This window comes from Protopterus annectens, chromosome 3.part1 (genome assembly GCF_019279795.1).
Source record: "Protopterus annectens isolate FY-2018-M chromosome 3.part1, PAN1.0, whole genome shotgun sequence".
In the NCBI taxonomy this organism is placed as follows: Eukaryota; Metazoa; Chordata; order Ceratodontiformes; family Protopteridae; genus Protopterus; species Protopterus annectens.
Genome location: NC_056732.1, coordinates 1,490,094,225 through 1,490,109,812, shown reverse-complemented (window position 1 = coordinate 1,490,109,812; position 15,588 = coordinate 1,490,094,225). Strand labels below are relative to the sequence as shown.

The window sequence follows — 15,588 nt, the reverse complement described above, 5'->3', positions numbered from 1 at the left end:
CTAAAGCTTATTAGAAAAATATTGCTAATTTACCATTCCATCTTAGGCTGTATGGGACAACTAAGGTTCATACTCCTCATTTCTTACTATGTGACCTACAGAATGGGCTTTTTATCCAGGCTGAGGGCATAAAGTAGCAAACTGTTTGCTGCTACTCTGAATAAATAGTTTTAAAATACGGTACTTCACTGGATTGTTCCGTTATGCCTGAAAAGTAAATATCAACAACCTAGAGAGCAATTATGTCATGAATAAATTTTAGATTGGTTTGCATTAATATGAACAAAATATTTAAAATGTTTGTTTCAGGTGTTTAAACAGATTTACTGTGGTTGTTTTATTTGCTGGATGTTCTATTGTTGTTTGTATTGTTTTTGTACTGTTGATGATTTACCTGAAGCTTTGAAAATATTCTCTATGTATGTATTTTGAAGAATAACTTAAATAAAAGAAAAACAAAGCATGGTATACAAGGAAGACATGGACTGCATAATATTCTTTATTCGTTAACAAAAGAAAGATTTGTTGTGAAACTTCTTTTCTCTTAATTGAGACACAGAACACCACAACTATAACATTTGTGTCTAAAAATCATAAGCACAAGCAAAGTGGTGTACAGGAGCAGTACGAAAGTGCAAAAAATTGCTTTTGATGGGAACAGGTGCTGTGACCCCTGTATTACCTGATGTAGATGCTTTGCCCCCCAAAGCACAAGTCCCTGTATATATTACCTCTGGAGTCAAACAGACTTTGAGAAAATGAAAAAGGTGTACAAAGCAAGAAATTCACCTTTTCCTTATTTTCACGTTGCACAATCCCACACCACAGTAGGGTATCTGCAACAAAGCAAGCAGAGACAGACTACATCAACAGCATACAGTAGCAACTAAATACAAGTAATATTTTGAGATCAGACTGCAGAGTACATGGTCATCCGCAGCACACCCTTGTGGTGAAGAGAATAGATGTTCATCGTGTTACCCTGCTGCAGTCATCACACTTGGGTTATCCTGTCGTCAGGCGGTCCTGCAGTCGGCTGGAATTTCAAAGTCTTGGTCCGGCGTCGGTTGCTGTCACCTCTTCCCTGACATCAGTGCGCCAGGGGGTATATATAACACAACCAACGCCATTTTCTCCAGTCTTTCTTGCCGTGCGGTGCCCGAAGCAGAAGCAGTTCGCAAGTGCCGGTCGCCCGACTACTGAGATTTTCGAATTCGAATTTCAGACCGAAGTCTTCTATAAAGCTAAGTACCCCGTTGGGGAAACTTTTCTTGCCTCAGACCGATGTCAGAAAAAGTTAACAATTGTATTTCTTGTGGGAAGCAAATACCTCATAAGGATTTTCATTCTTTTTGCATACCTTGCCTAGGCCCAGACCACGACGTCACTAGTTGTCATTTTTGTGCTAGGTTTAATAAGCGTACTATTAAAAGACGCTTTGATTTCGCATGACACTACTTCGGTAGGAAATTTAACTACACCATGCCGGCGGAGCAACCGACTACTGGCGTGCACAAAAAATGCAAGGATAAGGACAGACAGCCCAGGCCTAAGCCAGATTCCGAGGCCTCGGGTGGTCCGGTCTCCGGTTCTCCGGTCCTCAGTGAGGCCCCGATGCAGCCCCTGACTACCGCAGATCTGGAACCCGAGACCGCTTCAGAAATTTTGACAGAATGTACCAGGCTGACGCAGCCACTTAGTTCAGGCCCTACCGACGACATTGCTGAAAAATATGTCTGTGCTGCAGAAACGCCATCGGTTTCTGAAGGCGTTTTCAGACCGACGATGCTCACCATTAAATCTAAAAAGACTGCACTTCAGTCCCCCTGTTCAAGGCCCCATGCCGAAGAAACAGATGCTCAAAATGGCTGAAGATTTGATCACTTTAATCAGGGGTTCCCAGCCCCCTCCTGACAAAAGGCCTAGACAAGAGGAAGATTATGCATCCTCTGAACAAGTTTCCATTTCTTCAGACTCCTTTGAGGACCAAGATTACTCCTTCTCCCCTTATGAAGATTCTGATGCTGAGGATTCCATTCCCTCAGCTTCTCCTCTTGAAGACTACTTCTTTGGGGAAACTTTACACACTATGAGGGAACATTTTCACTGGGAAGGTCAGGACTACTCTGACTCGAAGAAAAGGCTCAGAGAATTTCTTTTACTCCCCCAACACAGACCACTTGCCATCCCACCAGTTTTAGACATTGTGGATGATGTTTACTTAGAATCCAGTTTTAACCCTGATTCTTTACCTCCTGCTCCGGCTAAGCCTGACAGATATTATAGAGTGCCTGATTCCCACAAATTTCTTTACAAAAGCCCTGTTGCTGACCCAGAGATAATCTCCCAGGGTCCCAAGGGGGCTAAGGCTTCTATGGCTAAAAATCCTGTACCTTCTGAGAGGGATTCCAGAGCACTAGACAGGTGAGGGAAAAAAGTTTACACCTCAGCCACTCTAGCTATGAGGGCACTAAATTGCCAGTTTCACATGCTTAAGTATCAGCAATTTCTAATCTCTCAGTTAAAGCAAAAAATGACCACTCTCCCTCAACAATCTGAATTGAAAGAAATGCAGGATCTGTTGCATGCCACTGAACAGGTGGGCAAACATACTTTACAATGTGGGTTTGATTCTTTGGAGGCCTCCTGCAGAGCAGCTGTCACTGGGTCTGTTATACATAGGCATGCTTGGTTAAAGGAACAAACTCTTCCTGATCATGTTAAAGCAAAACTTCTAGATGCTCCCTTACAGCAGAATGTTCTTTTTGGAGTTAAAGCAGAAGAAGTCTTAAAGAAAATGGAGGATAAGGCAAAATCTATGCAGACAGTCAAAGATTTCCTACAGGTACAACCCCCTCGCTTCATCAGAAACTGGCCAACAAAAAATTGGTCCTTTCCAGCTACAGACAGATCACAGAGGGGTAAATACAGACGCCCAAGGGGCAGAGGACAACCACAAGCCCAGTACAAACCTCGCCAATGGGGCACTGCAACACAGAAGGGAGGAGAAGACAGGTCCCAATCTACCAGAAGACAAACTCAATGACTTGCACCTCATCTGGCCAAGCAACACTCTCTTGGCAGCCCCCTTGGGAGGAAAACTCGCACTTTTTTCAGACAACTGGCACATTGTCACAAAGGACAAATGGGTCATAGACATAATTTTACGAGGATACAAATTCCATTTTCACATCTTGCCAATGAAAAGAGGAATGCCAAACCTGCCACAAAATCAATGGGCAGAGGCACAAAAACAAATTACAGCTCTCATGGACGTGAGAGCCATTCAACTGGTACCTACTCGAGAGCAAGGTCAAGGATTTTACTCAAGACTCTTTCTAGTGCCCAGAAAGGACAATGCCTGGAGACCAATTCTAGACCTTTCAGTTCTAAACACTTACTTACAAGTACCCAGATTCAAGATGCTAACACTACAGCAGCTTCTTCCCATGTTGGGCAAGGAAGCATGGCTAGTAACGTTGGACCTCAAGGAGGCATACCTGCATGTCCCTATCAGCCAAAGTTGCAGAAGATACCTCTGTTTCATTGCAGGTTCAACCCACTACCAATTCTCTGCACTGCCCTTTGGCTTATCTACTGCGCCCAGAGTCTTCACAAAATGCCTGGCACCAGTAATTGCATACTGCAGACAAAGAGGAATTCAAATATACCCATACCTGGACGACTGCCTCATCCAAGCAGAAAGCAAGGACATTCTATTGCATCATCTGGCTTTTGTGAAACATCTACTAAATTGCCTGGGGTACACAGTAAACGAAAAGAAGTCAAAACTAGTACCCTCACAAAATATGACATTCCTGGGTGCCAGCTTGAATACAACGGCCCAGAAGGCTTATCTGACGCCAGACAAACAACTACAACTTACTCAATATTTCAAAACAATGGCAACAAAGGCCCAATTAACTGCAAGAAAAATTCTGCAAGCCTTGGGCTTCATGGCATCTTGCATACTACTAATACCATTTGCAAAGCTGCATATGAGGAAATTACAGTGGTACCTAAAAAGCGTATGGTCTCAACACAGCCACAGCTTGGACACAATGATATCTCTCATTCCCTGCCTACAACAGGAGTTTCTATGGTGGTCACAGGCATGTCACCTCAACAAGGGTCAGCCTTTCACCTTGCCCCCAGCCAGGCAAACTATCACAACAGATGCATCAGATTAAGCCTGGGGGGCTCACATGGCAGGACAGTGCGTTCAAGGCGTATGGACTGCAGATCAAAGGAATCTGCACATCAATCAAAAAGAGATGCTAGCTGTACAGAAAGCTCTGACAGCCTTCAAGGATCTATTACATCCAGGACAACTGACAATAAAGACGGACAACACCACAGTAATGTGGTACATAAACAAACAAGGGGGTACTCACTCCTACCCTCTGTGCAGGCAAGCATGACCATATGGAACACAGCTCTGGCTTACCAAGTTCAGTTACAAGCTCAATTCCTGCCAGGACAGAAGAATACATTGGCAGACAACCTCAGCAGAAACATCATGGATCCCCACGAGTGGAAACTAGATCCACAAGTATTTACAATGATAACTCAAAAATGGGGCCTTCCAGACATAGACCTGTTTGCCAGCCCTCAAAACTATCAACTAACAAAATTTTGTACAAGTGCACTTCACCATCAAGCATGGAAAGTGGACGCACTCTCTTTCAGTTGGAAAAACCTGACAGTATATGCCTTCCCTCCATTGCCTCTCCTCACAAAGGTACTTCTGAAAATCAAAAAGGAGAGACCACGACTGATTCTCATAGCCCCAGACTGGCCACGCCAGCACTGGTACCCGCTATTTAGGAATATGGCCCACGGCCCACCATGGATATTACCACAAATTTCTCATTTACTCACACAACAAAACAATCAGATTCTTCACAGCCAGTTCAAAACCTTAAATCTGGCTGCATGGCAAATCAACTAAGCATCCAGCCAGCCCCTCTTTCCCAAGCAGTTATGGATGTTATTCTGGAAGCTAGGAGACCAAGCACCAGGAAGGCTTATTCGGACAAATGGAAAAGGTTTTGTGCCTGGAACCAATCTAAAGACCAAGACACAATTCAGCCTCACATGCTTCACATTCTACAGTATTTGACTGAGATGTTGCACAAAGGACTTTCTTTCTCTTCCATTAAAATCCATGCTTCAGCTATTTCTTCCCACTACAACACGGATCCACCCTTATTTTCGCATCCACTTCTAAGGCAGCTCCTCAGAGGGGCAAAAAACATTAGACCACCCAGGAGAGCACCTACACCAACATGGGACCTCAATTTTGTTCTGAAAAAACTAACGCTTCCTCCCTTTGAACCAGCTTTCTCTGCAGATCTTCAGTTCCTATCATGGAAGACTGCCCTGCTGCTAGCAATAACTTCAGCTAGAAGAGTCTCAGAGCTACAGGCACTAATGGCAGTGGAACCTTTCCTCATTTTTCATCAAGACAGAGTTTCTCTACGAACTAATCCTTCCTTTATGCCTAAGGTGGTTTCCAGTGTGGCTTTAAATCAAACCATCCACTTACCCACCTTCTTCCCAAATCCACAGAACAAAGGTGAGAGACTCCTGCATTCCTTGGACATTCACAGGCAACTTTGTTACTACTTGGACAAAACTAAGGCTTTCAGAAAATCTGACCAGCTCTTTGTATCCTATGCTACAGCTTCTCAAGGGAAGGCTATATCAAAGCAAACCATTTCCAAATGGATAGGTCATTGCATACGTTTTTGCTATACCCATCATGGAAAACCAGTTCCTGCTACCATTAGGCCCCACTCTACCAGGGCAACAGCTACTTCTACAGCCTTTCTCAGGGGGGTTCTGACCAAGGAGATTTTGGAAGCTGCAACTTGGAGTTCAGTACACACCTTTACCAAACACTATCACTTACTACTTTACTCTAAGACCAGGGCGGGCTTCGCCACTGCAGTTCTGCAGGGCCTTCTAGCCTCCTCTAACCCTCTATGATACCTCCACCCATCCTTAGCTTTGGGATTCAACCCAAGTGTGATGACTGCAGCAGGGTAACACGATGAACATAGTACAGTTTTGTACCTACCATAAATGTAGATGTTCGAGTGTACACCCTGCTGCAGTCCAGGTTACCCTCCCTCCATCCCCTCTGACCTACTGGCTAAATCTCTTCAATACCTTCCTGATGTATTTGCTTATAGCTGAAGGGATTTTGTGTTTGTGCAAGTTTACTCAATTTGGTACTAATTACTGACGACCTTTTTGGGGGCACCTGACATCTGGGGCAAGAAAAACTGAATAAAATGGCGTTGGTTGCATTATATATACCCCTGGCGGACTGACGTCAGGGAAGAGGCGACAGCAACCGCCGCCGGACCAAGACTTTGGAATTTCAGCCGACTGCGGGACCGCCTGACGACAGGATAACCCAAGTGTGATGACTGCAGCAGGGTGTACACTCGAACATCTACATTTATGGTAGGTACAAAACTGTACTTTCTGTTATTAGCAGCTTTCATAATTCTTCAGCTGCCGCTTACAAGAGGATCACTGTTTCCTGCAAGCCAGCTGTATTAGGGCAGGTGATTATGAGGCGTTAGAACTAGTTTTTGAATGTAGGCTTTTGTGTCACTATATTCAGTGTAGAAAAAAGAAAAGATTTTAACAGCATTGATGTGCATGTGTTTGAAAAATAACTCACTTGAGGTTTCTGCTGATCAGACTTCTTTATTTCCTTTAAAGCTAGACAGTATTTCTTCAGAAGAGAAACCAGATATGGCACAACTGAAGGACTTAGAACCATCAAAGGAGAAAAGTATTACAGACCTGCTTCATTTGTTAGACGTGGGCACTGACCAGCCAAATTCAGATGAGCCTATTAGTGGAAATGAGGAACTTCTCAAATCTTCTTACTTCTTTATCAGTGCTATGGAAGGTAATCAGTCTAGTGCTCCAGTTTATTTTTTGTGATTTGAAGTCTGAAAATTATTAGCAGTTTGAGATAGGTAGCAAAACATATTATATGATTTCTTCTGAGATGCGGCATTATATTCAGTGTTGTGGCTATTCAGAGTTCTTCATAGCTGGGCTGATATTTACTAGTGTTCATTAGTACCAATTAAGTGGTCATATAAATCTGCAACACTAATTGAATCAGCTTCTTTCATTCATTCCATCTCCATTTACCCGCATAATCTGGTACAGGGTCATGCAACTGAAGGTTATCTCACCATTAACTGGATGCAAGGTGTAGAAACTCCTCCTGAATGTGGCTCTAATATGCACACATACAGACAGTTTTAGAGGAGCACCAGTTGGGATGTGGGAGGAAGCTGGAGCAGCCAGTGAAAATTTATGTGGATCCAGGAAGAATATGCAAATTCCCACAGCAGGCACCCCAGCCAGACACCACTGTGGACAATCAAGCCATGCGAGGCAGTATTCTAACTACTGCCCCAGTGTGCTGCTTCAGTCAGCTGCTTATCATACTGTATATATTGTGACAACTGTGGGTGTACACCTGCTGCTTTAACAGAGACTGATAGCAGGAGGACACATTCAGTCAGTTCAGTACCTTCACTCTAGTTCCCAGGCTGAGACATGAACATTCAGGCAGAAACTCTTTTACATACTGAGTCCCAAATCTATGGAATTCAGTTTCTTGTCTGTTGAAATTCAACTCTCGGTTGAGTACTTCAGGACATCCCTAAATACTTACCTATTCAATTAGTTCCATAGACCAGCTAGGTTCTTACATTAAAAAGTCATATTTCTTACCCTCTGTACAGGCATATCCTTTTTGTAATGTCCCCAACAACTTGAAAACAACTTCACCAGCAATAAAACTTGATCAGAATTGTGTTACATTAGATCAAAGTATTATCATTACATCAGATCAAAGTATTATATCGACCTCATAGGAACCTTTACATAATACAGAAATGACAAGGAAATTTACATCAGTAGTATGGTTGATGCATTAACATCAGCAATTTATAAAATGGAATGGCTAATATAATCTGATAAATTTACTTTTTTATTTATCGTAATTTGTTTGCCAGGATAGATCAAACAATGACCAGTTACAAGTTCAGTCTGTAATATCACAAAAGAAACAAAATTTTAAAGGAACCACTTTGACTTTGATAGTATTACAGTTTATGGTATGGATTAACATATATGCACATAATACGTACATGTATACCTACATAAGTTGTAGTGACTTGCCACTTAATCAAGAATACACTTGACATCATGTACTGTAGAGGTTTCAGTTATCCAGAGTGTGGCAAAGGAAATATCTGTAGCAGTACTGTGCTTTATATGTACCTGACAAGGTAGGAGCAGTACCAGTATATACTGAGTGAATTGCTGACCACATGAAAAATTAGGCAGAATAAGCTAAAGAAAGTTTAGAAAGAAAGAGAAGCATAAGCTAAATAAAGGTTGTAAGCTGGTTTAGCACGTCTGTCTTTGTGAGACACCTATATGAAAAGTCAGCTACAGCTATTATGTTCCAGCTGTGGCTTCTGCACTACAAAAGGAGTAAAGGTGCAAGATGAGAGAATACAGAGTACCTATAACAGTTACAGCTTACCTTGCCAGTGTAGGGGTTAAGTAAAGACCTCCGTAAGATATGTATATTTCCATTTTTTATAAGAGATTGTTTGTTCCTTATGGTACCCACAAAGTTTCTCACTAGAGTAAGTCCATATAAATTCAGCTTTGTTTTGTTTTAGTAAGTAGATTGTCACCTGAAGATAGATTTCTAGTGGACTGGTACCACTGATGAATCTGTAGAATGGAGGAATTTATAGGCATTTGATTTGTAAGACTAAATAAAGTTTATTTTTAATTGAAGGCCAGTTGAAGGATGGTAGGAGAACATCATACAGAATCTAGATGCCGAGCTTAAGGTGAACATTGTCAATTTATGGTGTATTTGCACCACCTTTGTTGAATGACTTGTTGCAAGGCCTGTGTACATGTTAGAGTCTTAGGCCAGAATTATGTGCATGAAAACGATACTAGCTTAAGTTCTGAGGTACAAGAAAGATAATGTTTGCCCTTATGCAGGTTGCCTAACAAGTTGTTGCATTGAAAGGAAAGCATTAAGTATGTCTTTTTTTTTAAATACATTTTATTAAAAACATTTCTGAAAGATACAATTATTAACATAACTCTGACCATATTTTTGATGTTAAAGATAAAAAACAAAAACACTAATATAAAAAATAAAAAAAGACAATGAACTATGTACATCTATGTCCACTATACTATAAATAAATAAATTAAGTTAAAACAAGTGAATTAGATCAGATTAATACCTTTAAGTTATTAATTCTCTAATAATTCAATTATATTCATCCATTGAATATACATTGCTGTATTCCTAGAAGATCTAGACTTAATTGTCATTGATTCTAGTTTGGATACTTCCAAGAGAAGATCTTTAAAGCTTTGAAAGGAGGGAATTTGTGAAGACTTCCAATTTCTAGTCATTTCTTTCCTGGCTATGGACAGTATAGATCAAAGAAGCGAATATTTACTAGTTTTAACACAGGATGGGATTGGAGAATTAAATAAAACTAATGAGTTAGTAAGACGAAAGCTGTCAGTGAATATTGCTTGCAAGAAATTATTAATATCTTCCCGGAATTTTTTCAAGGGCAAACAATCACAGAAAATATGTGACCAATCAGCATTCTGAAACTTCATACATCTCCAACAAAGAATATTTTATTTATACACCTTATTTATGTTATACGGTGTGATGAAAATCTATTTAAAAATCTCCAGGTAAAGATTCTCCATTTAAGTGATGAGGTAGTTTTACCTACTGACTGAAGAAAATGCAATTTATCTTTATCAGAAGGGTTATTATTATTAATGTCAGAGAAGTAATTCCAATAAATATCAGGGAATATATCTAGACCTGATTTAATAGTTTTATATATATTTGAAAGGCTAATTTTAATTAAGTTATTCTGCTGAGTAAAAGCAATAAAGTATTGAATGAGTTTGGGAATTAAATTTTTAACTGAAAAAGGTATTAAGTCAAATTTATTGTTGATATAATTTCTAGCTTCTTGCAAGTCAAGCCATAGTGATGAATCAAGGTAATTCTCTTCCAATAAAGTATTAATAGATTGCAATTCATTGTTTTTGTTAACATTTGATGCCAATAAATCAAATGTTTTTGTTCAAATATTGACATTTTATGAAAATGTGTAGAGAAAATAACCCCCTGTGTGCATGCTATGGGGAAAATAAGGAATAGCCAACTTTCATATGACCAAAATCTAAGAATGAAATGCTTAAAGGGTTTTAAAATAATATTGATATAATTTGATATAAAATGTTGGGTGGGGCAAAGAGTAAAATTTTCCTTTATTTTCCATATGAATGTGTTATATTGATATAATTTGATATAAAATGTTGTTGGGTGGGGCAAAGAGTAAAATATTCCTTTATTTTCCATATGAATGTGTTATTTTCTAGATTTAGCTTAAAGAGATCATTATTATTTTTTAGGTTTTGTGATGAAGTTAGAATAAAATCTTTCAATTTTGCTGAGTAATTACTATATATAAGGTACAAAATAGTTTTAATAACTGAAGAAATTGAATATATTTCTAAATTTGGAAAAGCAATACCTCCATTATTCCAGTTATACATATGATATGATAAAGATATCCTAGGTTTAATTGGGTACCAAAGAAATTTTTTAATCATGGTGTTAAACTTTTTAATTATTGTATAAGGTGCAGGAATAGAAATAGATTGAACTATATATAAGATTTTGGGTAGAAGTACCATTTTTATGATTGATAATTTCTCTTCTATTGAGAATTTTATTTTAGACCATTTCTGTATTAGTTTGACTATTTCTTTTAAACTATTGTCGAAGTTCAGTTTTTGTATTTCTTTTAAATTATTGGTAATATTCAAACCTAAATATTTTATATGTTGGGACTGTGGTATATATTTTTCATATTCATTTGAATATTATATTCTTTGAGCCAGTTAACAAGATTTGTGTTTTATTGTGATTAAATTCAAGACCTGAGTTTTTTTGAAAATAATCTATATCATTAAATAATTCCAGAATTGTCAGGTTCTTACCTCCCAAAGTAATCAGAATGTCTTCTACAAACATTTGAATATTTGAAGTTTTATTAAGACTTATATCAAAACCTTTAATATTACTATTTCCTCTCATCAAGTTCACCCAAGGTTCCATGACTAAAATAAATAAAAGAGGGGATAAAGGACAACCTTGTTTAGTCTCTTTAGTAATAGGTATGGACTAAGATGTATTAGAACCAATTTTGACATAGGCTTGAGAACCTGTATATAACTGGGTGATAAGATTTATAAAATTATTTGAAAACTTAAGTTCTTGTAGGAGAATAAAAAGGTAATCCCAAATGACTGTGTCAAAATCACAGTTTATATCTAAACTAACTATAGTTAGGTTATTTTTTAAGTTTTTAGTTGATTCAATTAAGGTTATTATTCGTTTAATGTTATCAAAAGTTGTTCTATTTATTATGAAACCTGTTTGGTCCTCATCTGCTAAGTTGGGAAGAAAATCTTTAAGCCTCTTTGCATATATAGACATAAACATTTATAGTCCGTGTTTAATAACGATATAGGTCTATATGAATTCCATTTTGTAGGGTCTTTTTCAGGCTTTAAGATGGGAGAAATTAATGTATATTTCCATGATGGAGGGGTAGTATTTTTGTTTTGTATAGTATTAAAAACTGAAAATAACAAAGTTAGAGCTTCATTCGGTAGAATTTTGTAGATATCTGGAATAATACCATCATTACCAGGTGCTTTGTTTTGTTTGAGTGCATTAATTTGTTCTTGGATGTCTTTTAATGCATTAAGTATGTCTTGTAGGCACTTTATAGTTCTGCTGCCCCCTTTGGTATTTACCTAATTAGGCATGTCCAACAACTGGAATGTCCACAGAGGTTCCTCACTAAAAAAATACAAGGCATAAGTAGCGTGTCCTATGCAAATTGCCTTAAGGCCCTAACCCTGTATTCTGTCTCCTACAGGCTGTTGAGGGGAGATCTATGCCTGACATATACAGGGCATTGTCAGACCACACCTTGATGGACCTCCTGCATATCTGCAAAACAGATAGCACCTGAGTTACCATTTCTAAAGAATTAAACCTTGCATGTGATATAAATAGGACCTTGTGAAGAGACAGGTATGTATCTCAGAGAGTATCCGTTCTGTGGAACAGGCTCCCCATACATATGAAGCAGAGTTCCTCCCTAACCAAATTTACATGCAACTTGGAAAACTGCATGGGGAACAGGAAATTCATCTTTAGTCTGGTACCTATGTCTCTAATGGACACAGGCAGCCTGTAAATGGGTCATCTCCCATGCCCCTGCTTGTAACTGTTTTGTCTCTCATGCCCCTTATCAATGGTACCAGAACTTGTCAGAGATGTGGGATGTGTGGCTAGTTTTAAAAAGGGCCTTGTAGTCTTTATCCTAGTAAAGCACCTATGAAGTAGTAAAAGGGATGTTATTTCTAATGTGTAATGGGGGGGGGTGGAGAGGTTGTAATTGTTGCAGAATGAGATAAAGGTACTTAGGGTAGCAATTAGTATTAAGTAAAAGCCATGGAGCCATTTTCTAATAGTTTAGAAATTAGTGTAGCATTCTATTTCATCTTGTTCTTGGTTGGTAGAGGAGCACTAAGACGACTTAGCACAGTGTACAGGTAGGTTGTTAACATAAAAGCTAAGTGGTAAGGGGCCCAGTACGAATCCCTCGTGATACACGTGTGTTACTACCTATGATTTCTGTGGAGTTTTCCTTGCCCAACCTCACTTTGACTTTGCTTTTTAGAGAACTGCAAAACCCTTTGATGGTTTTAGTATGTATGCCCAGTTGACAAGACTAATTATGAGCTGTACATATCCCTATGCAGTTCTAATAACAATTTTTTTATCACTTCTGTTTTTTTTTTAGATTTACTTGCTTGATGACATCCCTAAATCAAATTAACAGTAATAGAATGGGTACTTCTTATCCAAGTTTAGATGAATATTTTTTATCCACAAACCATGGATTTACAAACTCCGTACATTTAATATTAGCAGGTTCCACTCAACAACAAGCGAGGAAATACTTTTTATGAAAACGGAAGTAAGCAACATCTGTAACTTAAAGGGAACACAACTATAGTAATTTGTTTAATTCCCTTGTTACTTAATTCTCTTGTAGAAACAACTGTCAATATTTTTCCATAAATATGAAAGGAATGATAAAAGGTGGAACATTTAGTTGTTATGGATATTAATATATAGTCTGATATATTTTCCATCTGGATTCAAATTGTTAGTTATCGGATCTGACTTGGATCTGACCATATACCAAAAACTTCAGTCCATTGAGGTCTTCCTCCTCTCCCCATAATCCATCACTCACTAAGATTACCACAGATCTCATTTGCTGCCTTTCCTGGACAGTAGTTTGATCATTTGCCCTTCCAGAGCATATCTTTTTCAAACTTTTTAGAGTATGCTCTAGATTGTTTTGCCCATCTACCCTTGTTTTCTTGTATATTTGTTTTTGTAGTTTAGCGTATTTTATTTTGTAGTAGATAAGAAAAGGTTAGTGTAGGTTTAGGGTTAGGGTTTGTTTTGTTAGCAGGATTTTCCAGCCTAGTGTGTTTTCCTAATAGTTAGTGTTTGCTGTGTTTTTTAGGTGTCTTCTTGTTAGTCTTCAGTGGTTAAGTTTCTGAATATGGAGAAGGGGTTTAACAAGTGTATAGCTTGTAGTAACAAGCTGCTGTGGGACGCCTATGACAGGTTTGTATACTGTCTAGAGCCTTCCCATCTTGAATCTCCTATTTCCATTTGCGAGGGCTTTGGAACTCGCATTGTTAATGAGAGGAGGGCCAAGTTGGTTCTGAAAGGACTATTTCCAGCCAGTGAATCTTCTTCCACTTCTTCCACCAAAGAGGAGAAGTCTGGTCAGGGTCACAAGCAGGGCTCCAAGGACCTCAGTGCATCCAAGGGGGGACTGAAAATGATTGCCCCCCTCTCCTTCTTTATCCTCTTCTGTGTGCCAGATCTAAAGGTTCCAAAACCCTTGGCTTTCCCTGGCAGTTTTAGCATTATTGTCAGCAACAACTCCTCAGCCTTCAGCTCTGATTGCAGGTAAGGCTGTGTCACAGCTTGCAGAATCCCTAGCCCCTTCTTGTCCAGGAGAGCACCATCAGGTAGGACCTTTTCCTCCATTCTTTCCTTCTATTCTGTGGAAGTCCTTGCCAAAGTCATCCCCGTCTGCGACCCAGATCTGATCTTCTCCTGTTGAGATCCTATTGTCAGAGCTGTTGTCCAGGCAGCAAGCCTCCAAGCCTCCTGTGGTTTCATCTGTTTTGTCAAGAGTTTAGGACCAGTGGAATTGGAGTAGATGATATGGTCTTTTTCACAGGCACAGATGCAGTTTGTCACTCGTCTTGTATATCTGAACAAGACAATGAGGCTTGGGTGTTCGTTTAAGTACGTTATTACATAGAAACACATCAGAATCAATAGCAGGAACATTAAACTTAAATGAGCGAACTAACTGACTGACTACATGCTTGCATGCTATCACTCTGGCTGCTCACTCAAAATGGCACTCTTGCTTGCATGTGCTCAGTACTTACATGCACATGCCTGCTGACTGGAAAGCTTTTTAAAGGTAAATCACACACTCTGATCTACAGCCTCCCTCTTTACTGAGCTGTCTTGCAATGATAATGACATTTGAATAGGCATGCAAACTATACAGACAAGAGGGAATAAAACAACTTTCATGTCCAGGTTGCAGTGTATCTGGAATTAGGTCTGGAAATGCAACCTGATATGGTAATGTGATAGTTAGGACTGGATTTAGCAACGGGGACAGTCACTGGTGAATGTTCTGCTTTAGCACTCTCGCAGATATTCTCAGAAACAGGGATATCTGCTAGAATGTCCTGTGGAACTGGAGCATTGGATAAGTCACTCTGAGAACTAGAGTCTTTATTACAAGTAAGATGCTGTAATACTGGCTCAGACACTGGTAGTAAATGCTTTTGATTCTGCCTAAATTCTATTCCCTTTGATTCCACAATGTATGATTTTGGCATTTGACACAAACTTTTCACAAATCTAATCCGATCAAAACTTTTTTGCTGTCTGCATCCTCCCTATCCCCCTTCTTGTAATGGATTGAGTGGTTTGCTGATCTTATCATAACAGGACTTCTGGGACAAATGCTTTTTCAGGAGTTGAACTTTCACTGCTTTGTTGTTCTTAGCACACGGAACCAACAAATTGCTATTGATTCGTAGTGTAGTTCTGGTTTGTCTTGACATAAGTCTGTGGGCAGGTGAACCAAGATGATTATCGCTGGGATTGTTTCTGAGTTTCAGGAGATTTAGAAAATCATCAGTATTGTCTCATCTTGATTTCTCTAACAGCTGTTTTTCACTTTGAACTGCACTTTCAGCCAAGCCTTTTGACTGCGGGTATACAGGACTATTCGTAATATGAGCAAAGTCCCACATTTCAGCATATCTGTT

General features: G+C 39.1%; 1 protein-coding gene across 2 annotated transcripts in view; it reads left to right on the top strand.

Moving 5' to 3' along the window:
- Window positions 1-15,588, top strand: part of GSDME (gasdermin E) — a 1,102,496-nt gene that overhangs the window by 941,337 nt on the left and 145,571 nt on the right. For both annotated transcript variants that reach the window (XM_044067553.1, XM_044067554.1), the window contains one exon: window positions 6,739-6,931. In XM_044067553.1, the coding sequence (XP_043923488.1) occupies window positions 6,739-6,931 (193 nt within the window). The remainder of the gene's footprint in view (window positions 1-6,738; window positions 6,932-15,588) is intronic.